General features: G+C 42.9%; 3 protein-coding genes across 3 annotated transcripts; 1 reads left to right on the plus strand and 2 right to left on the minus strand.

Moving 5' to 3' along the window:
- Positions 1-3,219: 3,219 nt before the first annotated feature.
- On the plus strand, positions 3,220-5,385 carry LOC147924268 (uncharacterized). Its single transcript, XM_087496687.1, has one exon. The coding sequence runs from the start codon at positions 3,220-3,222 to the stop codon at positions 5,383-5,385; it is 2,166 nt and encodes a 721-aa protein (XP_087352813.1).
- Positions 5,386-9,547: 4,162 nt separating this feature from the next.
- On the minus strand, positions 9,548-11,994 carry LOC109131620 (uncharacterized). Its single transcript, XM_087496688.1, has 4 exons — positions 11,454-11,994; positions 10,684-11,340; positions 10,471-10,598; positions 9,548-10,396 (listed from the first exon to the last, which is right to left on the minus strand). Exons 1-4 carry the CDS (start codon positions 11,992-11,994, stop codon positions 9,548-9,550), a joined length of 2,175 nt encoding a protein of 724 aa, XP_087352814.1.
- A 2,635-nt stretch (positions 11,995-14,629) lies between these two features.
- LOC104773967 (uncharacterized protein At3g28850-like) lies at positions 14,630-16,056 on the minus strand. The gene has a single exon (XM_087493943.1). It carries the CDS (start codon positions 15,874-15,876, stop codon positions 14,872-14,874), a length of 1,005 nt encoding a protein of 334 aa, XP_087350069.1. The 5' UTR covers positions 15,877-16,056; the 3' UTR covers positions 14,630-14,871.
- Positions 16,057-26,338: the final 10,282 nt, after the last annotated feature.

Below are 26,338 nucleotides of genomic sequence, written 5' to 3' on the forward strand. Positions count from 1 at the left end.
TTTAATGTTTTAAGTAAGAGTGAGCAACGAAACTGAGCCAAAAATAAATTTACAGGAACTAAGTGGATGGTTATATGTTATAGGACCCGACCTAGATATGATATGTGTCCGATATATTATTTGGACAATAAGAGTGTTTGTCGTAATACGGTTGGAATTATATGAAAGTAGGAAGAATTGTGATATATTGATTGGGAGGAGGATGATACATTATGTTAGTTGAGATTTCGATAATCATCTTCCTCCTCCAGAACATAATTTGCATATATGTTAGGGATTTTATAAGTGAGCATATATAAACGTGGTTCATCGGATTCATCTTTCTTTTGTCTCCTGAGATTGTAGCTAGTATCTAACATGGATCGGGACGGGTTAACGTCTTTGTGTCATGTCAAACGTAGTGCGCTTTTGATTGTAGGATCAGACTACCTAGTGTAGTTAATTCATGTATAAACAAAACTCACGTATGACGATGACAAAAACAAACAAAAACAAAACAAAAGTCACGTATGACACGGGAATTTTATCTGGATAAAGTATCATTGTCATTTTGACTTATGATAAATGAAGTGATATTTATTTTGACTTACATCTAATTAAGTAAAAGTGTACCAAATAATTAACGACAGCATAATACTAAGTAAGATTCTCGCTTCGTTATAATTGATTCAACTTTTGGTGCAAGTGCAACTGTTTTATCTTTTCGTTTCCGTTTGAAATTCCAGATTTCTTATTCTTCGTGCAAATGGGACGATCCATCTACCATTTATCTATTTAACATAACCATTAGCTGACAACTATTAGTGTAAAAAAAAAGTTAGAGCTACTTAATAGCTGAAAACTCTGTTAAAAAAGTTTCTTTATAACTGTAGAATAATTAATGACAACCATGCTAGAAAAGTCCATTCCTGCTAAATTTTTTTTTTTTTTTTTTTTGGAATTCTCCATAAGAGACCAATGTTAGAACTTTTCTTACATATATAGAGATGGTTTATAAAGAGTTACCGAGCAAAATGTAAAAATATCATTATATCAAGAGGCTCGTAATTAATGAAGTTTTGAATAGAAATTGAAATAAGCCGACTGATACGATGGACGGCGGGCGAGAATTGTAGCCATAAGATGATGGATCCAATTTGCTGGTTCGAATGAGTCAAATTCAACAGTGATTCAGTGAGATGCAATCGACACGGAGCGTTGTTGGTGGTCAGAGGCCGCTTCGACTAGTGAAAATCGACCAATTAAATTAATATTGATCTTTTCCAAATACATATATATTTTCCATGAACCAACCTGGATAAGTAAATAAGTGACTACTAATTAAGGAAACCATATCAAATGTAAACAAGTCTTCGAGTTTCCCTTAAGTTTTTTTTTTATTCATAACAACTTTTTTATTGAGGATCATAATTCTGTCTGTGATTAAGGAAATACATAAATGAAACAATGGGAACCCATAAGATACGAATATAGATGGCAAGTCATGTCTAATAATTATCAAAAAATAGTTGTCACATAGTTTTCAAACTTTCTGATACTAGAAAGAAGACCTATATATGCCTACATTATCTGTAAAAACAATCTCAAATTTTGGGTTATGCCGACAGATATTCACCACATATCTTGGTGACAATTGACGAATTTTAACCACATATCTTAATGACTTCGACTTAATTATATTATAATCCTTATACACTAATATTGTTAGGAATCACAATATTCATTATCTTATAGAAAATTTAATATTTTTAGATTCGATTATCCTCTGTTAAAGTCAATTTTTATATCTAAATGTTAATTTTTTTTTGTCTTACCTTCCTTCGTCATGAAGTTTATCTTACTCAAGATATTTAATTATTTTTATATTATTTTATCTACTAAAACATTATCCGCGTCATACGAAACACAAAAACGTAAGTATATAGTAATTAAATATTTATTTATAATTAGAAAATATCAGTTATAATTAATGCATATATTTATACTTTGTTTCAAAATAAAATATTTAATTTTTGACATTATTTATTTTATTTTACTGTTAATTTTTATTTCTTATACAAAAAAATTTCCAAGATAACAATTATTTGTTTTTTTAATTTTTCTTGGTTTATTATTATTATTTTTTTTTAATTTTGTAAAGTAATAAGAGATGTTATAGTGACAATGTTAATATTTACATACATATTTTATTCTAGATATATAAGATCATACATATTAACAAAAATTAGGGTACAAATTACAACACATCTTATTATATAAAGTTTGGTTTCAAAATTAGTCATCAACATGATCACAACAAGAGTCAAGTCTATTGATCAATGTTGGTTTTCCAAAAAAAAGTTTGTGGATTTTTTTTTATACTAATGTTATTTTCTTAATTATTTTTAAGATTAATTAAGATAGATACTTGATATGATAAACATATTATTTTTGATATAACTTTTTAGCTCTTATCCATTACAATGAATTGCGTAAAATTAAAATCTGATTTATTTTGATAAAACAAATAATTAATGTATTGCAAAATGAAATGTGTAAGATTGAAATCGGATTTAAACATATACTAAACTAAATATAAAAATATGTGTAACTTAAAAATATTCAAATATTAATTATCAATGAAAATTTATATTTACTTCTTACATAGACACCCTCATAAAAAGTCCTCTTCACCATATCATCTTCATACGAAGTTTTTCACACTCGTAGATGTTGTACCCACGATCTACCATCTCGGGCAATAGGCAAGAGGGCCTAAGTCAGGCTTGCCTAATGGGCCGAGGAGGTGTTATTGATCGGCCCATCAGGCCCGGAGAAAGGAAGGGAGCACGGAGACGTTCCGTGCTCGACAGCTCGCAGCTCGGGCCCGGTCAAAGATTCCCGCATTTAAGAGGGTTAATTAGGCTGCGCGGATCGCGCACTATTAATTCCGTATTAATTGAGTAGTAAATGGGTCGGTATAAATATGTAAGGGGGAGGTCATTTGTAGAGGATCCCGAGATTTTTTTCCAGAAAAAGGCAATACAAATTCAAATTCTAAAACTCTTATTATTTTAGTTCGGAACTGTTTACGGCGACAAGCTCCTCCACAATTAAAATCACTTCGGAAGGAGAAGCATATTCTCTGTTCTCACATTTGGCGCTAGAAGGAGGGGAGGTATCGCCTGACTCTCACCAGTTCCGACTTCATACGCAAGTTCATTCCACACAACCACCGCTATGGCAGCCAGCTCTCCCGATCAGGCATCCTTGGAGGTGATCCAGAAGCTCCTGCAGGACTTGTCCGAGAAGTCCGACCGTCAGCAAGCCGCCTCCGCTGCTCTTACTGAACGTTTCGACAATTTGGAGGGGCAGATTTCCACTCGTTTGGAGGAAGTCACGACGTCCGTAGCCGATCTCTCGGCCTCCCACCGCGCCTACGCCGACCGGGTCGACCTCCTGTCCTCCGACCAAAACCCGCGTCGACGCGCTTTGGATTTCTCCGGTGTGACACCACCTTCCACCTCGCAAGTAGCAGCAACAAATGTCACTCCGGGAGATTCGTTCCCACCTCAAACCAACACACAAACAGCGCTACCGCTGGCCGGCGATGTTCGCACACCGGTTCAGCCTGGCGTCGTCCGATCTTCCGAGGTCCCAGTCCGTCTTCCTCTCCCCGTAGATGGAAACACTTCGGCTGCGGGATATACTGTCAATCCCGAGATCTTCCGCATGCAGAGCGAAATTCGGGACATGCGGTCTGTGATGCATAGTGCAACCACCTCAGCTCCGGATATATTCCGAGTGATCGAGGAGTCGAGGCGAACTCCTTTTTCCGACCAAATAGCCCGAGTCCGCATCAAGGACACTGGCAAAATTAAGTTCTCGAGCTACGAAGGAAAAGGAGATCCGACCAATCACCTCAAGACTTTCTTGCTGACAGCTAGCCGGGTGGACCTCGAGCCCCATGAAGCAGACGCTGGGTACTGCAAGCTGTTCGCAGAAACATTTAGTGGACCGGTACTGCTTTGGTTCGCATCCTTAGCAGCTGGCTCCATAACAAACTTTAACGAGCTGTCGACCTCGTTCGTCAAGCAGTATTCTAGCCTAATCGAAACTGCGGTGACGGATGCTCAGCTTTGGAACTTAAGCCAAAAGGCTGGAGAGTCCCTTCGGTCTTACATAACAAAGTTCAAGGAGATCCAGGTCAAAATTCCCGGACTTTCGGACTCCACAGCCCTGGCCGCGCTTAAGAACGGCCTGTGGCACGAATCTCGCTTCCGCGAAGAGTTGTCCGTGAATCGTTTCCCAACTATTCAGGACGCACTACACCGGGCTTCGAACTGGATAGTCGCAGAAGAAGACAAACTCGCCGCTGCGCAAAAACAAAACGCCCCGTCTGCAGGGAAACCGCGCTTCGAAGCACCTGCCAAAAAGACTCCGCCTACGACTCCGAAGTCCGGGCCGAGCACTTTCGCAGTCACCCAATCTCCCCAGAAGAATTCTCCAAAGAATTCACCGTCCAAACCACCATTTTCACCGCGCTCCAAGAGCGGCGTACTCCCGAGTAACAAGTGGGTCCGAGATGAGGACACGTACTGCGAGCTCCATAAAACCAACAGTCATTCTACTCGTGACTGTAAGAAGCTGATGCATCTCCTCGCAGAGAAGTATGTGGCGGGAGAAATGCCGAATGTCACAATTGAAGAATTGGAGCAAAAAGCGATTCCCGAAATGGACGAGGACGCTCCACCTTCAAAGAAACCAAAGCAGTCTGATGGAAGTGAAGCTCCCAAGAAAAGAATCGATGTGATAATGGGAGGATCGCGTCTGTTTCGGAACTCCATCACTGCGATCAAAGACCATCAGCGGAAGCTCACTAGCCCCCAGCCGAAGCGAGCTAAGTTGATAGCCAGTGATCTACCTGAAATTTCTTTCTCCGAGAAGGAAACTGAGGGGTTGGACACTCCGCACGATGACGCGCTCGTCATCTCGCTTGATGTAGCGAACCATGAAGTCTGCCGAATCCTAATTGATACTGGGAGTTCGGTAGACTTGATTTTCCTTGAGACGCTCACCAGAATGGGTATCGGGAAAGAGCACATCGCAGGACCGCCCTCACCCCTGGTCTCGTTCACTAGCGAGACGTCGATGTCTTTGGGCACGATCACATTACCAGTGTCCACTCAAGGAGTGGTTAAAATGGTGGAGTTCACGGTCTTCGACCGACCTGCGGCCTATAATGTTATTTTGGGAACTCCCTGGCTCTATCAGATGAAGGCGGTGGCCTCGACGTACCATCAGTGCGTCAAATTTCCGACCCCACAAGGAGTCCGGGAGGTTCTGGGAAGCCAAAGGACGGCCAGGAGCTGTTACCTCGCAAGTCACAAACTCCTGATCCAATAGCAACCACAGCTCGAGGTCCCGAAAAATCCAGTTCGGAAGCAGCTAAAAGGTGACCTCACTGAGTCCATTTTCATCAATGGCAAGTTCCCGGATCAAGAAATCAAGATCGGAGTGGGATTGGATAGCGAGCTCCGTGCCGCCCTGATAACCTTCCTGAAAGAAAGAATGGCCACCTTCGCGTGGTCTGTAGACGAGATGCCCGGCATCAGTCCAGAAGTTATTTCCCACGAGCTGAATGTGGACCCTACGTTCCGACCTGTAAAGCAGAAGCGAAGGAAGCTGGGTCCTGAGCGAGCTTAAATCGTTAACAAAGAGGTTGAACGTTTGCTGAAGGCGGGACAGATACGCGAAGTAAAATACCCTGAGTGGCTCGCAAATACAGTCGTTGTCAAAAAGAAGAACGGAAAGTCGCGAGTCTGCGTTGATTTCACCGACCTGAATAAGGCGTGCCCCAAAGACAGCTTTCCACTTCCGCATATCGACCGGTTAGTTGAGTCCACTTCGGGTCACGAGCTGATGTCCTTCATGGACGCATTCTCTGGCTACAACCAAATCCTAATGAACCCGGACGACCAGGAGAAGACTGCATTCATTACGGACCGCGGGATCTATTGCTACAAGGTGATGCCTTTTGGGCTAAAAAATGCGGGAGCAACCTACCAAAGACTGGTGAACCGAATGTTCGAGCATCAACTCGGAAAAACCATGGAAGTTTACATCGATGACATGCTGGTGAAATCGATGGAAGCCAGTTCGCATCTCGCCGATCTGAAAGTCTGCTTCGACGTCCTGGATCAGTTCGGGATGAAGCTCAACCCCACGAAGTGCACCTTCGCAGTTCCATCAGGAGAATTTCTGGGGTATATCGTCACAGAAAGAGGAATTGAAGCGAACCCGAGGCAAATTAAGGCTTTCCTGTCTATGAGCTCTCCTAGGACCTTGCGCGAAGTGCAGCGCCTTAACGGACGGATCGCAGCTCTCAACCGCTTCATCTCTCGATCTACGGACAAATGCCTCCCTTTCTACCAGCTGTTACGAAAAGGGGGAAAAACTTTCTTGTGGGATGCGAAGTGTGAGGAAGCATTCGCCCAACTCAAAGCTTATCTATCTGAACCGCCGGTCTTGGCGAAGCCTGAGTTCGGAGAGCCACTCTTTCTTTACGTAGCTGTATCGGATAGTGCGGTCAGTGGAGTTTTGGTTCGCGAAGAAAGGGGGGAGCAGCGACCAATTTTCTATATCAGCAAGTCATTCACCAGAGCGGAGTCGAGGTATCCAATGATGGAAAAATTGGCCCTAGCAGTAGTCACTTCGGCAAGGAAACTGCGGCCTTACTTCCAGTCCCATACGATCATAATCCTGACGACGCAGCCACTTCGGACGGTATTACATAGTCCGAGCCAATCCGGGCGGCTGGCTAAATGGTCTGTTGAGTTGAGCGAATATGACATCGAGTTCCGGACTCGAACTTGTGCGAAGTCACAAGTGCTGGCCGATTTCTTGATCGAACTCCCACTAGCCTCCTCGGCTAGCGACACTGTCGAAATTCCATGGACGCTGTATGTTGATGGAGCTTCTTCCAAATCGGGGGCAGGAATTGGGGTCCGCCTCACTTCTCCTACAGGCGAAGTGATCGAGCAATCATTTCGCTTGGCTTTCAGTGCATCCAACAACGAAGCTGAGTACGAATCTTTCCTCGCCGGCTTACGCCTCGCAGTGGGGATTGGTGTCCGAAAACTTCGAGCTTTTTGCGATTCGCAGCTGGTCACCAACCAGTTTTTGGGGGAGTACGAAACAAAGGATGGCCGCATGGAGGCTTATTTGTCCACAGCTCGGGAGTTAGTCGCCAAGTTCGAGGAGTTCGAAATCACTAAGATCCCACGAAGTGAGAACTCTGCTGCGGATGCTTTAGCATCTTTGGCCTCCACTTTGGATCCTGCGACAACAAGGATCATCCCCGTCGAAGTCATCCAGTTTCCAAGCATCCGGCTGGAGGGCACACACGTCGTGACCCGCGCAATGAAAAAACAGCTGGCCGCTGAGGAAGCAGCTCGTAAGACGGCTGCGGACTCTCGAACCTCGGAAGATCTGGACCTTGTCTTGCTTACCCCAATGGAAGTTCACCCACCTCTCGCCGAGCTCGACGAAAATTCAGCTCCGGAATCATCGGGCTCACCAGCTGACAATCAAGCCGTTATCCCACATGCCACCTCGAGCAGCACGAATTCTAACAGTTGGGGGGCAGATGACTGGCGGAGCCCGATCTGGGCTTACCTTGAAAAAGGGGAACTCCCAGCCGACAAGTGGGCAGCTAGGAAACTCAAGGTCACAAGTGCGCGGTACTGCATTCACAACGGAATACTTCTACGCCGAAGTGTAGCAGGTCCTTATCTGACTTGCGTGGCCGGTAGCGAGCCCGCGATGCTAATGCGAGCTGTTCACGACGGACCCAATGGGAATCATTCCGGCGGTCGGACTCTGGCTTTCAAAATCAAACGGCAAGGTTACTTCTGGCCTACCATGGTCACGGACTGCAAAAAGTATTCTCGAGCTTGCGAGAAGTGTCAGAAGCACGCCCCATCAATCCATCAACCTACCGAACTCCTGTCCTCGGTGTCCGCACCTTACCCTTTCATGAGGTGGTCTATGGATATCATCGGTCCGCTACATCGAGGACCAGGAGGAGTCCAGTATGTGCTCGCTCTTACCGACTATTTCTCCAAGTGGGTAGAAGCGGCAGCCTATGCGAAAGTAACAAGCGACGAAGTGGAACAGTTCGTGCTTAAGAGCATAATCTACCGCTACGGCGTCCCGTGTGAAATCATCACGGACAATGGCCCACAATTCATCTCTTCGAAGTTCGAAGAGTTCTGCGCGAAGTGGAAAATCCGACTCAACAAGTCAACTCCTCATTACCCGCAAGGTAACGGGCTAGCCGAGGCAATGAATAAGGTCATACTTGCCAACTTGAAGAAACGGCTCGATGCTCGAAAGGGGCGCTGGCCGGACGAACTTCAGGGTGTCCTCTCGGCGATCCGAACAACACCTCGGCGGGCCACTAATGAGACACCTTTCTCCCTGGTTTACGGAGTTGATGCCGTAGTCCCAGTTGACATAGAAGTCCCCGGAGTCCGTACCTCGCTGAACCCACTCCGAGCAGAGGAAAATGAGGAGTTCCTACAGGATACTCTTGATACAATCAACGAGCGTCGGGACCAGGCGTTAGTCCGGATCCAGAATTACCAGAACACGGTGGCTCGGTACTATAACTCCAAAATCCGAGGCAGACCCTTGGCAGTGGGCGACCTCGTCCTGCGGAAAGTCCATGAGAATACCGAGGAGCTCAATGCAGGAAAGCTGGGAATCAATTGGGAAGGACCATACAGAATTACTCGCGAAGTCCGAAATGGAGTTTATCAGCTCGAGGATTCAGAGGGAAAACCAGTCCCGAGGTCGTGGAATTCTCTACACCTTAAACTTTTCTACAGTTAATGTCTTTGTATCGAACTACGATTTGGCTTGATCCCGATAAGGGTACGTAGGCAGCCCACTTCGGGTCCAGCTATCCATATTAATAAAATCTAAAGTTTTCTTAAACTTTTTTTTTATTAATAATGGCCAAAAAAAAAAAAAAAAAAAAAACAAAAAAAAAAAAAAAAAAAAAAAAAAAAAAAAAGCCGAAGTCTGACTTCGCATCTACCATTTAAAGCCGAAGTCTGACTTCGCATCTACCATTTTAAAGCCGAAGTCAAACTTCGCAAGCCTAAACCGAAGTTCTCACTTCGTATTCAGCTTTACTTTAAAGCTAAGTTTTGCGAAAAATTTAAACCGAAGTCCTCACTTCGTCCTCCGCTTTACTTAAAGTCAAAGCTCAGTTTCGCAAAATTCCTATCTAAACCAAAGTAATCACTTCGTACCCAGCTTTACTTATAGGTTGGGAGGTCATTTTTCCGAACTATTTAGCCGAGGTTCTCACTTCGCGTTCATTTCTGCTCGTACCATCTTTTTAAACGAAAGATTGTGGAAATGTAGTTCACATTAAAAAAAAAAACAAATAAAACGACCTCGGAGCGGTCACCACGACCAAAACACTCCGAAGCGAGTCTAAAAACAAGTACTACAAAACAGGGGGGCAACTCGTGCCAAGACAACCCCAGAATAGGAACTATTGATTCGGAGGGGCTTGATCAGACGCCGCCTCGGAAAGGGCCAAGCCCAACTCCGCTAGCTCCCCTTCCGACCTAGTGGTCGCCAGGTAGTCGTCCATCCCCTGAGTCGAGAGTTGCCCGAGGTTAGTGCCGGATTCGTCGATTGTGACGTTAAGCGGGTGCTCGTTGCATAAGAGATCGGGCGTATCCGCCAAAAGGTTTGAGAATGCAGCGAGGTCGAGTTCACGGGGAGTTACCTTTGAAACCTTCTCGTCAGCTTCCTCCTCGTCAGTTTTTAGGAGTCCGAGCTCGGCCTCCATGTCTTGGATCTCGCCTCTAGAGATCTCTTCGACCAGCATCCGGTTAGCCCTAATCTCGGCAGCTCGGATCTGAAGCGGGGCTAGCTTCTCCCTCTCTTCGAAGGTGACCTTCACCTCCTCGACCAGAGGACGGAGAGTCCGCCTCATTGCCTGTCTTTCCTCCCTTCGCACCCTCTCAATCTCGCAGCTGTTTCCAGCCTCGAGTAGCTGATTGCGAAGCTCGATCTCGTGCAATCTACTCCTTGCTGCCTTGGCATCCTCCGCGGCTTCGTAGTAAAGGTCCCCCGCCTTCTTCAGCTTGTCTCGGAGGTCTTCATTGGCAATTCCGAGGTCAAGCACCTGTACCTCGGCTCTCTTCATCCGAGCCCGGATTTTTTCGGCTTTCTCCACAGTAGCAGCATTCTCGGCCTCTAACCTGGCGTACTCCTTCACCTGGGCTTCCAGGTCAGCAATCTTTTCCCGGAGGAGGCTCACCTCGGAAGATGAAGGAGATGAAAACAGCTGATCTTCATAAGACGCCACCGAGGAGTTGAACTCGATCATTAGCTGGGAAGTCACAGTTCGTTAAAAACGGTGAAGGTGGTAAATAAAAAAAAACTGAGAAAGCATGTGTCACTAACCTCGCCAATCTTGTCCGCGAAGCGGAAGAAGTTCGCACGGTTGAGTTCGGACATGTGCGCAAACACCGGAACCCGAACTCCTGGCCGGGTGTAACTCCTCATCAGATCGGCTGGGGACGCAGGGGGAACTGAAATGGACGAATGACGTCAGTCTATTTGGTCCCCGAGACCCAGCAAGCAAAAAAAAAAAAGGAAACCTCGAGTTATCATTACCTCGGGGGGAGGAACGACGTTCCTTCGAAGGCGGCCTGCCAGAGGAATCCCCGGACTCCTTAGATCTCCTCTCTGAGGAAGGACCCCTATCCTTCGAGCTAGGCTTACTTCGCTCGTCTCCAGACGAACTAGTCCGAGCTCGGCTCTTCTCGCGAAGAGGCGAGGAAGTCTCAGGTTCCTTCCTCTTTTTGGATGAGTCCGACCGCTGGGAACTGACCTCGACGGGGGGAGCTATAACCTCCCGCGGCTCGTCACTGGAGTCAGCTACAATAATTACTGCGGGCTCGGGCGAGCTGGGCTGAGGTTCGGAGGCCCCCGTAAGCGGCTCGGAAGAATCAGTGGGGGGTAACGAAGTCCCGTCTACCTCAGGAGAAGAGGGGCCTGACTTCTTAGGAAGACGAGCTTTGCCCTCGGCGAGCGCTGCCGCCATATTCAACTTCGCCTCCTTTTCGGCGAGTCGGCAAGCCCGTTCCTCTCTGTAATTCATCTCCGAAGTGCTTATAGGGTCGGAGCAAACGAGGGAACGACTCCTAAGCCGCACTGTGGATTCTCTAATCCTTTCGCACGAAAAGGAGTCCCAGGCAATCTGACCCTGGCTGCAAAACCTCGAGAAAAACTCTACGAATGTAGGGCAAAGCAGTCCGCGCTCGAAGTGATCTGGGACAAGAAAAACAAGGAGTAAGTAACAGAAAGGAAAATAGTATATTAAGGGCACCTGACTAAGAGCGCCGTTCTACCAATTTTCGAAGTCCACTTCGATACGTGCGAACTTGCGAGGTGGCCGAAGGTGAGCTCGTTGACCGGGAAGAAAAAGTACGACTTCCGCCACTTCTCATCCTTCTCGGGAAGGTCGTCAAAGACCTTCAGTCCGGAAAGCGGGCTTACATAGAGTGTCCCCTTAGTCCGACCAGTCTTCACCGTGTATACTTGAAGAAAGTCGGCTAGGGACAGTTTGTAGTTGAACTCTTCCCCCAGAGTTTGAAGACACATGACGATGCGGACGAAGTTTGGGCACATCTGGGGGAGAGCGAAGCCCAGTTCGGACATCATCTTCACGATGAGTTCGGGGAGAGGAAACGACAGACCGCACGCAGAGAAGAATATCTCAAACGCGCAGCAATACCCTGGGGGAGGATTTTCCGGAGATTCGTGAGCCCCCGGGAATTTAATTTCAATCTCCGATGAAATCCCGGTGGACCCCCTAAATTCGGCTATATTCTCCGCCGAGAGAATTGACGGTGGGTGAGGGCCGTAAACGCCCGGAATCAGGGGTTTCACGGTTTTACCCGACGAGGATTTCGGAGGAGACATTTTTCTTTGAGCGATTCGTGTGAAAAGAAAACGGGAGTTGAAGAACTTTCCGGCGAAAGCAAAGGTTACAGAGAAAAGAGAGAAAAGTCTAAAAACATAAAAGCACAAACACGATTGAAGAATTGGGGTGAGAGAGAAGTCGAGTTTACCTTTATACACGGCACAAGGAAGCAATGATTACCTGGGGAAGTGAAAGGTCTCACACCGTTCTCTTTCTCTCTTATAACCAACACGCCACCTAGTGGGCCCCGAGGCCTGTTCGGGAAGGCAAATCCCATCATTATCACGATCAAATCGTGGGGATATGGGGAATATTCAGTTTCCCAAAATTGATCGCTTGAAGGTCAAAAGTCTCCCGAACTATTCAGCTCGGGAGACTTGGGGGGCAACTGTTGTACCCACGATCTACCATCTCGGGCAATAGGCAAGAGGGCCTAAGTCAGGCTTGCCTAATGGGCCGAGGAGGTGTTATTGATCGGCCCATCAGGCCCGGAGAAAGGAAGGGAGCACGGAGACGTTCCGTGCTCGACAGCTCGCAGCTCGGGCCCGGTCAAAGATTCCCGCATTTAAGAGGGTTAATTAGGCTGCACGGATCGCGCACTATTAATTCCGTATTAATTGAGTAGTAAATGGGTCGGTATAAATATGTAAGGGGGAGGTCATTTGTAGAGGATCCCGAGATTTTTTTCCAGAAAAAGGCAATACAAATTCAAATTCTAAAACTCTTATTATTTTAGTTCGGAACTGTTTACGGCGACAAGCTCCTCCACAATTAAAATCACTTCGGAAGGAGAAGCATATTCTCTGTTCTCACAGTAGATTTCTCCTTAATTTCTAGGACTTTGTAACACTCCATTCACGGTCTAGATCGGGATGAGGTTTTAGATTCCTTTCGGTTAAAGGATTGTCTTAAGTCTTAAGCCAAATATTTGTTTAAAATCAGTTTAAGGTAAATAAACCAAAACTAAACCCAAAATGCATCTTTACATGTCATCAATGAACAATTCCAAATCCGATTTCGAAAGGAGAGACCAGTCGTAAAATTGTATATCAACAAAAAAGAGGGTTCGTCATAGCAAAGTAGCAATCTACAAAAGTTTAGCCGATGCAGCAATGCTCATGGCTTCCTACAGGGCCGGTCCATAGGGCAATCAACTCAAGCAAAGGATTAGGGCATAAAAAAAAATTAGGGCATTTTTTTGTAAAATTATTATAGAGTTTTTATATATATCTAAAGATTTTTACAAAAATGTGGACTTTAATATAAGTGCAAATCATAGTTTTTGAGGTTAATTGTTAGTTTTAGTTTTGATTTTTTCCATTTTGAGGTTAATAGTTTGCTTTGTTAAACTATTAGATAAATCTTTTCATCAAAACTAATGTTTTGATTTTGGTTTGTGTTAATAAATTTTCAAAACACTAAACATAAAGTCTTATATACCATTAGTTATAATTTTTTGGTAATATATAAAAGGGCATGTTTTTTAGTTCCGCATAGGGCACTAATAAATGTCGGACCGGCACTGGCTTCCTATCATCTTTGCTACTTAGTTACATCGTCACATTTTCTAACTTTAGTTAAATTGTTACGTATATAGCCAAATGCTCATGGATTCCTTTCATCTTTGTTACGTACTCGTCTCTTTCATTTTAACATTCACATTAGTCATTATCACGCTCTCAAACAACACGCATCGACCAATCAGTCACGCCATTCATGTTTCTTCAATCAAATCATGTATATTACTTAAGTATTGAGTAGATAGATAGCTCATAATCAAGTTCACCCAATTTCAATCTGGCTACAAGCGTCTGCTCGGTCTTGCTCAAATTCTTATCGGGATTGATCATACTCCACCAAATTCATGCTACATGTAATTTTTGGGATACTTTTCATGCACTAGTAAACCTTTATACTGTCATAATAATCTGTTACAGTATAAAACACCGTAACCGTAAACAACTTTTACTTAAGCATTTATCTTGCTCCGTTCTCTATTGCACCCATATCATTTTATCATTCAATGTAACAAAATTATCCAAAGACTAGCAACGACCACATGAGTGTTTCACAATTGTTCAATAAATTAAACACAATTAAGTAAACTCAATCCAATATTTATCACCCCTACCTTCTTGCGGTTCTATATGCTTTTTAATCGGCTTATCTAAACATGTTGCAAGTATATTTATTGCTAAAACAATCATTACAGTAACACATTCAGTTAGCCTTTTGTAAAAGTGGATGAGAGTTAAAAACTCAAGTGGAAATCTTATATGGTCCGTGAGTGTTACTTTAGTATTGTGCAATGTGTCATTTAACCAAACAGTATCCTCCAATGAATACATTCATGAACAAATCTCCTGCAAAATCTGAACAAAGCATATGAATTAAGTTTAACCGACACAGAAATGGGAGAGTGATGTGAAGATTTTAAAAGACACATCAAGTCACTTGAGGTAGTGTTGTTACATTTCGATTTGACTAGTGATCGATCGATCATTCTTTCTTTTTGGCTAATGGGTTCCTTACTTATTACTATACCAGAAGAGTATAATAACAGTCTCCCAAACACATGGTGACCTCACCTAAATGTGGCCAATCTCAATCCAAGCTATTATTAGAACAACTGAGAAACACAAAAGGCTTTGTATTGTGGAGGATATTATTTATGTAATGTTTGTAACTAACCACCATCGAAGACTTAAAAGTATCTCTACCCATAATAAACCAAGATCATTTGCCTCCTTCTTCTATCAAGCATCTTGAAACACAGAGAACTCTAAAAAGGAAAGAAATTAGAAAAACTTTATCTTACAGTATTTAGATGTAATTCCCAATTATTACTAGTGAATCAGTGTTGTTTTGTTTGTGCTTTAGCTGCAAATGGGACAACGAACAAGACCATTCTCATTACACTCCATACACTTGACCACTACAGCTTCACTTCCCCATCCTTCCACCACTTTACAGCTCCCATTACACTCCGAACACGGCAAAAACGCTAACCCACCGCATCCACCGCAACCGCCGCCGCCACACCGATCTTTCTTCCTCGGAATCCCTCTTAGCAAATCTCCAAGCAAACCTTCTTCCACCAAACTCATCACTTCCTCTGCTCCACCAATGTACTTCCCTTTCACAAAAACCCTCGGCGGCAACACCACCGCCGCCGTCGACGAATCATCACCACCACCACCGCCGTTGTCTCTTTCCCGAGCCATGAGATTCGAAAGCTCTTCTCTGAATCCTCTATCCATAGACACATCTCTCTCACATACCACCACACCAAAGCTCTCAATCGCAGCTCTCACGGCTTTACACGCCTCAAACGTCCGCCGCACTCCCCGCAACGACGTCGTGTAAATCACAACTCGATCCTCACCGCCGTCGCACAATCTCTCTGCTTCCTCCGCTAATTTCGGATCTAACGGTTTCAAAACCTCGTAATCGCTCTCTGAATCTCTAGGGTTCTTCAAATTAGGATCGGAGTTCTCTTTGTTCACCATCATCACTCCACCACCATCGGAGACATTACATTTCGCCGGAATAGGAGAGAATCGGCAAGTATCGCCGCCGTCGAGACCTGACATTAGCTCCCAGAAGTTAAGAACCTCCGTCGTCGGCTCAGACTTACCGACCATCGTCTCCTTACCGTTGATAGTAAATCTCTCAGGCGGAGTCATCGGAGATATAGCGGAGGTAGCGGAGGAGGAAGGAGGCGGAAGAAGAGAAGGTGAAGAAGAAGAGTCGAGATTGAGAAGACCATAAGTGGTTGAAGTTAGCTTAACGAAATGGTGGCTTAAGGTTGAAGCGTTGAGCTGAGAAGAGAAGTTTTCATCCGTCGGATTTAAGAAATTGGAGGAGACGCAACCACCCATCGCCGGAGATTTCGAGGATTTCTCAACGTCGTCGGGGAAAAACAAAAAGAAAAGCACACGGAGATTGAGTGAGAGAGACGGTGGTGATGAAGAAGTGAGAAATGAGATTTTTAGATTAAAAAAAAGACAAAATAACAAAACTGCTAATTAGATTAAAACAAAAAAACTTTTTTGTTTAATAAAAAGTACAAAGTTGGGGACGTGACAATGCACGTGGCTCTTTTCTTGTGATTTTAATGTCCATATTATTCGTTGATTATGAAACAGTTTGTGTGTGTTGTACACACTATTTAGTTCTTAGCGAAACAGTTTGAGATATTTTTTTTTTGTTTGGTTAATAATAGTTTGCAAAGCTTATTCTTGAGATTTTTTGTTAAAAATGCCACTTTTTTAAGAAATTTTTTGGATATATCAATTTTTGTATAATTTGTAAATTTTATCTTTTGAGAAGAAAAAAATATGTATTTTCAGTTTTTTAAGATACAATACATAGTTAATACCAAATACTAAACCCTAAGAAAAAATAGAACCGATTAAATCCAAACATAACAAATAAAACACACGTTAAATCAAAATTTTGTAACTTACAAAATAGTAAAATTTACAAACTATTCAAAAAATGGTAAAATCAACAAAAAAACACTCCAAAAAATAGTTTTCTCATGATTGATTCCTTATTCTTTGAAATTAGGATCAAGAATCCAAAACAAAGAAATTTGGTTAGAGTAACCAGAAGATCATTGTAAAAAAAAAAAAAAAAACCAGAAGGTCATTTTTAATATATTTTGTTAGAATGGGATTAGACATTAGGAGTTAAATCAAAGTCAACAAGTTCATGATTGATAGTTATGGTAAATAAGAACAATAAATTTCTTGTTTAGGTTTTGACCATAGCAAGAACAACTATTTTTTTTTGGTGGCAATATCCTAAAACGTTGAGGTACCATGGTTGGGAAGATTCTAATTTATATAGGTGTTAAATCGATGATTAATGTTTATAAAATTTTAATCTTATTTAAATTACATGTTATTTGATTGTTGACTAGAAAAATGAACAATAAATGTTAGTATTTGATTTAATAAAAGAGTTTGGCATCTAAATCTAATGTTATCGAGAAAAATAAATTTGGTTATTACTTACTAGATTCCTACTGTTTTTTTTTTGTTTGGATTTAAAATAGTCTATTTGAATTTGAAGATCAATTCATATTTAAATTGCTAAATTGTGTTTTTCGAAAGGGAAATCTAACATGTTATTCTTCTATCCTTCCTTCCATAAAATGTTTTAGAATTTTTTTTTGTTTTAGAAGTGGTTTTCAAGTTTCTATAAAAATGTTAGGTTAGTTTAATATTTTATATTATGCAGTCTTGTTTATGATTGGTTGAACTTTTTTAAAGGAGTCATTTCTTAAACTACGTATGTTTACTTAAAACATCGGATGGAGGAATCGGATGGAGGAAGTTAATCTAAGATCAGGGTCAAAACTGTAATAGATTGGAACAAGTCAAATTCTCCAAAATAATATATTTTAATGACTATTTTTTATTATAATTTACGAAGAATTTACATGAGTTAAATGATATGTCACAATTTTAAATGATGTATGTATAAAAACTTTTACAAAAGTATATGATTTGATTTAGCAGTTGGATGTTTTTGTGTATACATTAGTTTTGACGTCTCAAACCCTGCTATGAACTGTTATTACTATTTTGAAGTTAGTTTTTATAAAAAAGTGGATTTAAGTGACGACAAAAAAGACACAACAAGATATTCAAAGTGTAATAGATCAGAAAAGTATAGACAAAAAAAGGAGGAAACTAAAAAAAAAAGTCAGAGAGAATGATGGATTAGAAGTGATGAAAAGAGAGAACAATAAAGTAGATTAGAAAAGTAAAAACCAAAACAAGGAGGAGGAGACTAGATTTGAAGTATGGTCGTACATATACTTGAGATATAATAGCCCAAAAGTCATGATCTCCGAGAGAATGAAGAAGGGTTTTTGGTTTTAGGGTTGGGTGCAACATCTTTGTGCCTTCTAAATAGGATGTGTCCCTTGTCCTAGTGGAAGATTGGCTGCATTTCTCTGAGCTCTCCTTCTTGTTGCTCCATAGACCGACCCTCTAGTGGAAGATTGACAGCGTTTCTCTGAGCTCTCCTTCTTGTTATCTCTAAGACCGACGATCATCTACGGTACTTCAATAAAATCTAGCACTTTACAGTAAAAAAATTACAAAACATTTTACATTCATTCATTCAAGAAAAATTAGAAAAATCCTACTAACATATTATATAAAAGTATATGCCACATGGATATGAGCTATTGCTTTTAACCTATTTGGATTAACCCATTTGGATAAAAAAAAAATATTTGTGGGTTACACTTTTCTAATGGATTAGTCTTGGGCCCTCCATAGATTAAGAGATTTACCTTGAGCTATCAATATCTATACTAGTATTTGATAGTAGAATTTAGCAGTTGGATGTTTCCGTGTATACATTAGTTTTGACGTCTTAATCCCTGCTATGAACTGTTATTACTATTTTGAATTTAGTTTTTATAAAAAGAGTGGATATAAGTGACGACAAAAAAGACACAACAAGATATTCAAAGTGTACTAGATCAGAAAAGTATAGACAAAAAAAGGAGGAAACTAGATTAAAAGTCAGAGAGAATGATGGATTAGAAGTGATGAAAAGAGAGAACAATGAAGTAGATTAGAAAAGTAAAGACCAAAACAAGGAGGAGGAGACTAGATTCGAAGTATGGTCGTACATATACTTGAGATATATTAGCCCAAAAGTCATGATCTCCGAGAGAATGAAGAAGGGTTTGTAGTTTTAGGGTTGGGTGCAACATCTTTGTGCCTTCTAAATAGGATGTGTCCATATACCTAAAGTAGTATAGACAAAAAAAGGAGGAAACTAGATTAAAAGTCAGAGAGAATGATGGATTAGAAGTGATGAAAAGAGAGAGCAATGAAATAGATTAGAAAAGTAAATACCAAAACAAGGAGGAGGAGACTAGATTCGAAGTATGGTCGTACATATACTTGAGATATATTAGCCCAAAAGTCATGATCTCCGAGAGAATGAAGAAGGGTTTGTGGTTTTAGGGTTGGGTGCAACATCATTGTGCCTTCTAAATAGGATGTGTCCCTTGTCCTAGTGGAAGATTGACTGCATTTCTCTGAGCTGTCCTTCTTGTTGCTACATAGACCGACCCTCTAGTGGAAGATTGACAGGGTTTCTCTGAGCTCTCCTTCTTGTTATCTCTAAGACCGACGATCATCTACGGTACTTCAATAAAATATTATCAAATAAAATCTAGCACTTTGCAGTAAAAAAATTACAAAACATTTTACATTCATTCATTCAAGAAAAATTAGAAAAATCCTACTAACCTATTATATAAAAGTATATGCCACATGGATATGAGCTATTGCTTTTAACCTATTTGGATTAACCCATTTGGATAAAAAAAAAATATCTGTGGGTTACACTTTTCTAATGGATTAGTCTTGGGCCCTCCATAGATTAAGAGATTTACCTTGAGTTATCAATATCTATACTAGTATTTGATAGTAGAATTTAGCAGTTGGATGTTTCCGTGTATACATTAGTTTTGACGTCTTAATCCCTGCTATGAACTGTTATTACTATTTTGAATTTAGTTTTTATAAAAAGAGTGGATATAAGTGACGACAAAAAAGACACAACAAGATATTCAAAGTGTACTAGATCAGAAAAGTATAGACAAAAAAAGGAGGAAACTAGATTAAAAGTCAGAGAGAATGATGGATTAGAAGTGATGAAAAGAGAGAACAATGAAGTAGATTAGAAAAGTAAAGACCAAAACAAGGAGGAGGAGACTAGATTCGAAGTATGGTCGTACATATTGAGATATATTAGCCCAAAAGTCATGATCTCCGAGAGAATGAAGAAGGGTTTGTGGTTTTAGGGTTGGGTGCAACATCTTTGTGCCTTATAAATAGGATGTGTCCCTTGTCCTAGTGGAAGATTGGCTGCATTTCTCTGAGCTCTCCTTCTTGTTGCTCCATAGACCGACCCTCTAGTGGAAGATTGACAGCGTTTCTCTGAGCTCTCCTTCTTGTTATCTCTAAGACCGACGATCATCTACGGTACTTTAATAAAATACTATCAAACAAAATCTTGCACTTTACAGAAAAAAAATTACAAAACATTTTACATTCATTCATTCAAGAAAAATTAGAAAAATCTTACTAACATATTATATAAAAGTATATGCCACATGGATATGAGCTATTGCTTTTAACCTCTTTGGATAAGAAAAAAATATTTGTGGGTTACACTTTTCTAATGGAATAGTCTTGGGCCCTCCATAGATTAAGAGATTTACCTTGAGTTATCAATATCTATACTAGTATTTGATAGTAGAATTTAGCAGTTGGATTTTTCCGTGTATACATTAGTTTTGAAGTCTTAATCCCTGCTATGAACTGTTATTACTATTTTGAATTTAGTTTTTATAAAAAGAGTGGATATAAATGACGACAAAAAAGACAAAACAAGATATTCAAAGTGTACTAGATCAGAAAAGTATAGACAGAAAAGGAGGAAACTAGATTAAAAGTCAGAGAGAATGATGGATTAGAAGTGATGAAAAGAGAGAACAATGAAGTAGATTAGAAAAGTAAAGACCAAAACAAGGAGGAGGAGACTAGATTCGAAGTATGGTCGTACATATATTTGAGATATATTAGCCCAAAAGTCATGATCTCCGAGAGAATGAAAAAGGGTTTGTGGTTTTAGGGTTGGGTGCAACATCTTTGTGCCTTCTAAATAGGATGTGTCCCTTGTCCTAGTGGAAGATTGGCTGCATTTCTCTGAGCTCTCCTTCTTGTTGCTCCATAGACCGACCCTCTAGTGGAAGATTAACAACGTTTCTCTTAGCTAGCAACTACGGTTTCATGTATTAGCTAGACACAATGTTGTTCTTTTTACGAGCTATAAAGATTTTCTCAACAGCTTCTTTGGTTTGAAGATTTGCAGAATCTTATTCTTAAGAAGAGTCTTATTTGTTTTGTCTATTTAATTTTTGAAACAACCCTTCCCGTTTTTTTTTTTTTTTTTAATACCTTAATTTACTAGTGGTCCCATACCCACTACATCCTATCATCATTCAATAACCGCGGATAATCAAATAAAACAAATTCCATTAAACCAAAAGAATTCCAACATTCAAACCCAATAACATCAATCAAATAAAGAGATAACCAACCACTAACATCCTACAATGTTCCTTTGACCTAATCTAGCAACCTAACAACAGCTAGACCACAATCAATCAAGTCTCTAGAACACCCCTTCATCATCGCCTTGATTCCACGATCACACTTTGCCTTTACCTGCACATCACAAACAACAATTGAGATGCGTAAGTATTATCATAAATACTTAGTGAGGCCGTCCTCCCATCTACTGGGTTATACACACAAGCATATGAGACTCCCAAGTCAACAAACAACAACAACACAATCAACATATCAAACCAGGAAAATAAGACTCGGCAGGTACTAGTGTCGACCGATGCTCAATCGGTGTCGACCGATGCTACAGGAACTGGTGTCGACCGATGCCGGAATGGTGACGATCGATGCTACTCGAGACGGTGCCGATCGATGCTCCACAAAAGTGGTATCGATCGACGCCTCTTCTGCAGTCACGATCTGCGCGAAACTCAGCGACGAACTCCGATCTCAATCAACACAGATTCGACTCCAAACACGTCTAATCATCTCAGAATTCACTAGAAATCACAAATACAATGTACCCAAGCAAGCAAACACCACAAATAACAAGGAATCACACAAAACAAGGGAGATCTCATGCTTAGATCAACCATGGTCAAGCACTCACCTCTTTCCAGGAAGATTCTGAACAGCAGGAACGAAATCCTCACTCCTAGCAAGCTTCTAACTCTTTCCTAGCTCCAAAACTCTCAAGAACAGCAAGTAATCTCCCAAACTTCTCCCAAAAGCTTAAGAACTCTCTCTCCTTTCTTTTTCTCTCAACAGCGGCGAGTAAAAACAAATAATACGACCTAGGGTCGTTTTTCCCCTTTTTCACACGATTAGGGTTTTAAATCAAACCAAACCGAACCAATTCGGCAATTAAATCAAACCCGACCAAACCGGAAAACATGGTGTCGATCGATGCCACCAAGGGTGTCGATCGACACCCACACCAAAAATACACAAATTGGTTCGCGGGCGTTACAATTCTCCCCCACCAATATGGATTCGTCCCCGAATCCCGCAATACCGTCCATCTGCCAAGGACCTCCGTGCCACCGTCATCACGGCCCGCACGTCCCCAGACCGGACTAAACACCATCAGTCAAGGTTTCCCGCGCCACTGTCGCAACAGCCCGCACGCCTCCGACTGACCCTCGAGGTCTCCCTCTAGCCAATATACTCGCATCATAACACTATCTGCTCACAACTCAGTGCTTCCCCCGTCCGTGGTCGCAACCAACGAATCATGCCGGCTCGCTATCAGGCCAACCGCCTTAAGCTACGGCATCCAGGAAGTCACCCACACACACTCCCCCCGCTCTCGGGTCGCAACCCTCGAGACATACCGGCTCACTGCCGAGCCTCGGCTCACAGCTACGGTATCCAGGGAGCCTCACATATCCCGCTCTTGGGTCGTCACCCTCAAGCGCGCTCTCGGATCGTCATCCGAAGCAACATACCACTCCCACTCTCTGGCCACAAAGTCCATCGAGCTATCGGTATCACGTGAGTTGGGCCCACACGGCCTAGAGCAAAAACAAACACTGATGCCAACGAGTATCTCCCGGCTAGATCTACCTCATCTTTCCACAAAACATTCCCATTTTAGAAACTTCCTATTTATGGAAACCTTCCTTTTGTGGAAACTTTCTATTTATGGAAACTTTCCAAAAATAGAAACCCGAGCTATTTCTCTTTTTCCCATGACAACAACAGTCAAACATAAAGAAAAATACTCATCTTATTAATCTCAAAATGTCATAATCGTTACAAACTCAACGAAAATACATCAGGAAACAAAAATACAACAACTGGAGCCATCAACCCGCATCCCGAGCACCACCTCATCTTGATACTTAGTCGCACAACCAACCACCCCTAAGCGACCAAATATCAAGAGAGATGGGCTGGAATACTCCGTACCCGCTCCAGCCACGGACTACAACTCGGACCCGGCTAGACAAGCTCAAGCGGTCTGCTTCTCAAACCACTTCTTAAACCTTGCCTTCATCCTCGCCTCGGGCTCCCAAGTCTGCTCCTCTACTCCGTCACAGTCCCACAGGACTCTCATCAAAGGAATCTTCTTCTTCCGAAGTTCCTTGACTCTCCTCTCGAGCACCCTCACTGGTCTCGCCTCTAAAGTCATGTTAGGCTGAAGATCCTCAGGAATCTTAGCCAACAACTGATCACCCTCATGAAGACACTTCCTCAGCATCGACACATGAAATACCTTGTGGAACGCACGCATAACCTCAGGCAACTCCAGCCTATATGCCACTGGTCCCACCCGCTCAACCACTCTGAACGGACCCATGTACCTCGGACTCAACTTAGTCTCTGTCAAAGACCTGTTCGGACCCTGCAACATGGCCATCTTGAGGTACACTCTATCACCAACCTGAAACTCAAGATCCTTTCTCCTCTTATCAGCATAGCTCTTCTGCCGATCCTGAGCCTCCTTCATGTTCAGCCTCAAAACCCGAATCTTCTCCGAGGTCTCCTGAACAAAATCTGCACCAAATATGCTCCTCTCCCCCACCTGAGTCCAACATAAAGGTGTACGACACGGCCTCCCATACAGGGCCTCATAAGGAGCCATCCCAATACTAGCCTGGTAGCTGTTGTTATAAGCAAACTCCACCAAACTCAAGTGATCTGCCCAATGACCACCCCAATCCAGCACACACATCCTCAATAAATCCTCCAAAATCTGGATCGTCCTCTCTGACTGACCGTCCGTCTGAGGATGGTAGGCTGTACTCATATGCACTTTCGTGCCCATCTCTGCCTGAAACGCCCTCCAGAACACCGAAGTGAACTTGGAATCTCTATCAGACACAATACTAGCAGGTACACCATGCAATCTGACTATCTCCCTCACATACTTCTTGGCCAAAACCGCTGCTCCATCAGTTTTCTTGATGGCCAGAAAATGTGCAGACTTAGTCAAACGGTCCACAATGACCCAAATAGCATCAAACGTCCTCGACACAGGTAAACCTACCACGAAGTCCATCGTGATCAAATCCCACTTCCACTCTGGAATGGGTAAACTCTGTAACAAACCACCAGGAACCTGGTGCTCCGCCTTCACCAGCTGGCAAGTATCACACTTCGCCACCCAATCAGCTACGTCCTTCTTCATCCCGACCCAGTGATAGTACCGCTTGAGGTCACGGTACATCTTGGTCGCTCCTGGATGAATAGAGAACTTGCTCGAATGAGCCTCTCTCAGTATCTCCTGCCTCAGATCCTCACCCTTGGGCACACAGATCCGACCATGCACAAGGATAGTACCATTAGCAGAAACCTGATACTCTGCACCCGCAGCCTTAGAGGCATTCACCAGCCCCTCATCACTCTCCTGAGCTAACCTCACTCTGCTCAACAAATCTGCTCTATCAACTGCCTCCAAACCCAAAGGTTCTTGTGAGATAGCACACAAACTCAATGCACTAATCTCACCTACCAACACCTCCATATCCTGCTCCTGAGCCGAAGCCACCCGCTTCCGACTCAAGGCATCTGCAACCAGATTAGCTTTACCAGGATGGTAAGCTATGTCCAAATCATAATCCACTACTAACTCCATCCAACGCCTCTGCCTCAAATTCAGCTCAGGCTGAGTAAAAATATACTTCAGACTCTTGTGATCTGTAAATACCTGTACCTTCCCACCATACAGATAGGATCTCCAAATCTTAAGAGCAAAGATCACTGCTGCCATCTCCAAATCATGAGTAGGGTAATTAGCTTCATGCTTCCGCAACTGCCGTGAAGCATAAGCTATAACCTTCCCCTGCTGCATAAGTACACAACCCAACCCCACTCTAGAAGCATCTGTATACACAACATAAGGCTCGTCCTGCTCAGGCAATGCTAACACCGGCGTGGTAGTCAACATCTGCTTGAGACTTGCAAAACTTGCCTCACACTCTGGTGACCACACAAATGGGACATCCTTCCCTGTAAGCTTAGTCATCGGCTGAGCCATACTCGCAAAACCCCGAACAAACCTCCTGTAGTAACCTGCTAACCCCAGGAAACTCCGAAACTCAGTGGCACTCTGCGGCCTCGGCCACTCCCTGATGGACTGAATCTTCTCTGGATCCACTGAAACTCCCTCAGCTGAAACAATATGACCCAAGAACCCCATCTCACGCTGCCAGAAACTGCACTTACTCAGCTTAGCAAACAGCTTCTGCTCCCGCAGCTTCTCCAACACTGCTCTCAGATGTACTGCATGCTCCTCAGGACTCTTAGAATATACCAGGATGTCGTCGATGAAAATGATGACTGACACGTCCAGAAACTCCTGGAACACGCTGTTCATCAATCTCATAAACGCAGCTGGCGCGTTTGTCAACCCAAATGGCATCACCACAAACTCATAGTGCCCATATCTCGTCCTGAAGGCTGTCTTCCTCACATCTGTCTCATGAATAGGGATCTGATGATAACCTGAAGCCAAGTCGATCTTGGAGAACCAAGTAGCACCCCTCAACTGATCCAACAACTCATCAATCCTCGGGAGAGGGTACTTGTTCTTCACAGTAACTCGGTTCAAACCCCGGTAGTCAATACACAACCGAAAACTCCCATCCTTCTTCTTAACAAACAACACCGGAGCTCCCCACGGTGAACAACTAGGACGGATAAAACCCTTGCCCAACAAATCCTCCAGCTGCTTCTTCAGCTCTGCCATCTCTGCTGGAGCCATCCTGTAAGGAGCCTTGGATAACGGCATCGTCCCCGGTTCCAGCTCAATGGTAAAAGGATCCGACCGAGATGGTGGTAATCCCTGCAATGACTGGAACACATCCTCAAAGTCCTCCACAACCGGAATACCGCTAACCGTAGACTTCCCCACTGACTCAGGCATAGATATAGTAACCAGATAAGCCTCACGGCCCTTCTCGATCATCTTCCCTGCCTGAACGGCTGAGATCACGAGACTCCCCGAAGTCGGTCTAATACCCTGAAAAACCAACTTCCCTCCTGGACGCTCAAACTCCACTCTACCCCGATAGCAATCCAAATGCACCTTATACCGATGCAACCAATCCATACCAAGAATGACGTCATACAACTCCACTGGACTGATAAGCAAATCCGCTGGCCACGACTCTCCTGCGATCTGAATATCAACTCCTCCAGCTCGTCCAATAACCCTCAGAAACTT

The sequence above is a fragment of the Camelina sativa genome, chromosome 17 (genome assembly GCF_030686135.1).
Source record: "Camelina sativa cultivar CO46 ecotype springtype chromosome 17, ASM3068613v1".
Classification (NCBI taxonomy): Eukaryota; Viridiplantae; Streptophyta; class Magnoliopsida; order Brassicales; family Brassicaceae; genus Camelina; species Camelina sativa.

Coding starts and splice junctions, on each gene's coding strand:
- LOC147924268 (XM_087496687.1), top strand. CDS start 3,220: ATGGCAGCCAGCTCTCCCGATCAGGCATCCTTGGAGGTGATCCAGAAG.
- LOC109131620 (XM_087496688.1), bottom strand. CDS start 11,994: ATGTCTCCTCCGAAATCCTCGTCGGGTAAAACCGTGAAACCCCTGATT. Junction 11,341..11,453: donor CACCTTCGGCCACCTCGCAA/GTTCGCACGTAT, acceptor TTCTTGTCCCAG/ATCACTTCGAGCGCGGACTG. Junction 10,599..10,683: donor ACGTCGTTCCTCCCCCCGAG/GTAATGATAACT, acceptor CGTCCATTTCAG/TTCCCCCTGCGTCCCCAGCC.
- LOC104773967 (XM_087493943.1), bottom strand. CDS start 15,876: ATGGGTGGTTGCGTCTCCTCCAATTTCTTAAATCCGACGGATGAAAAC.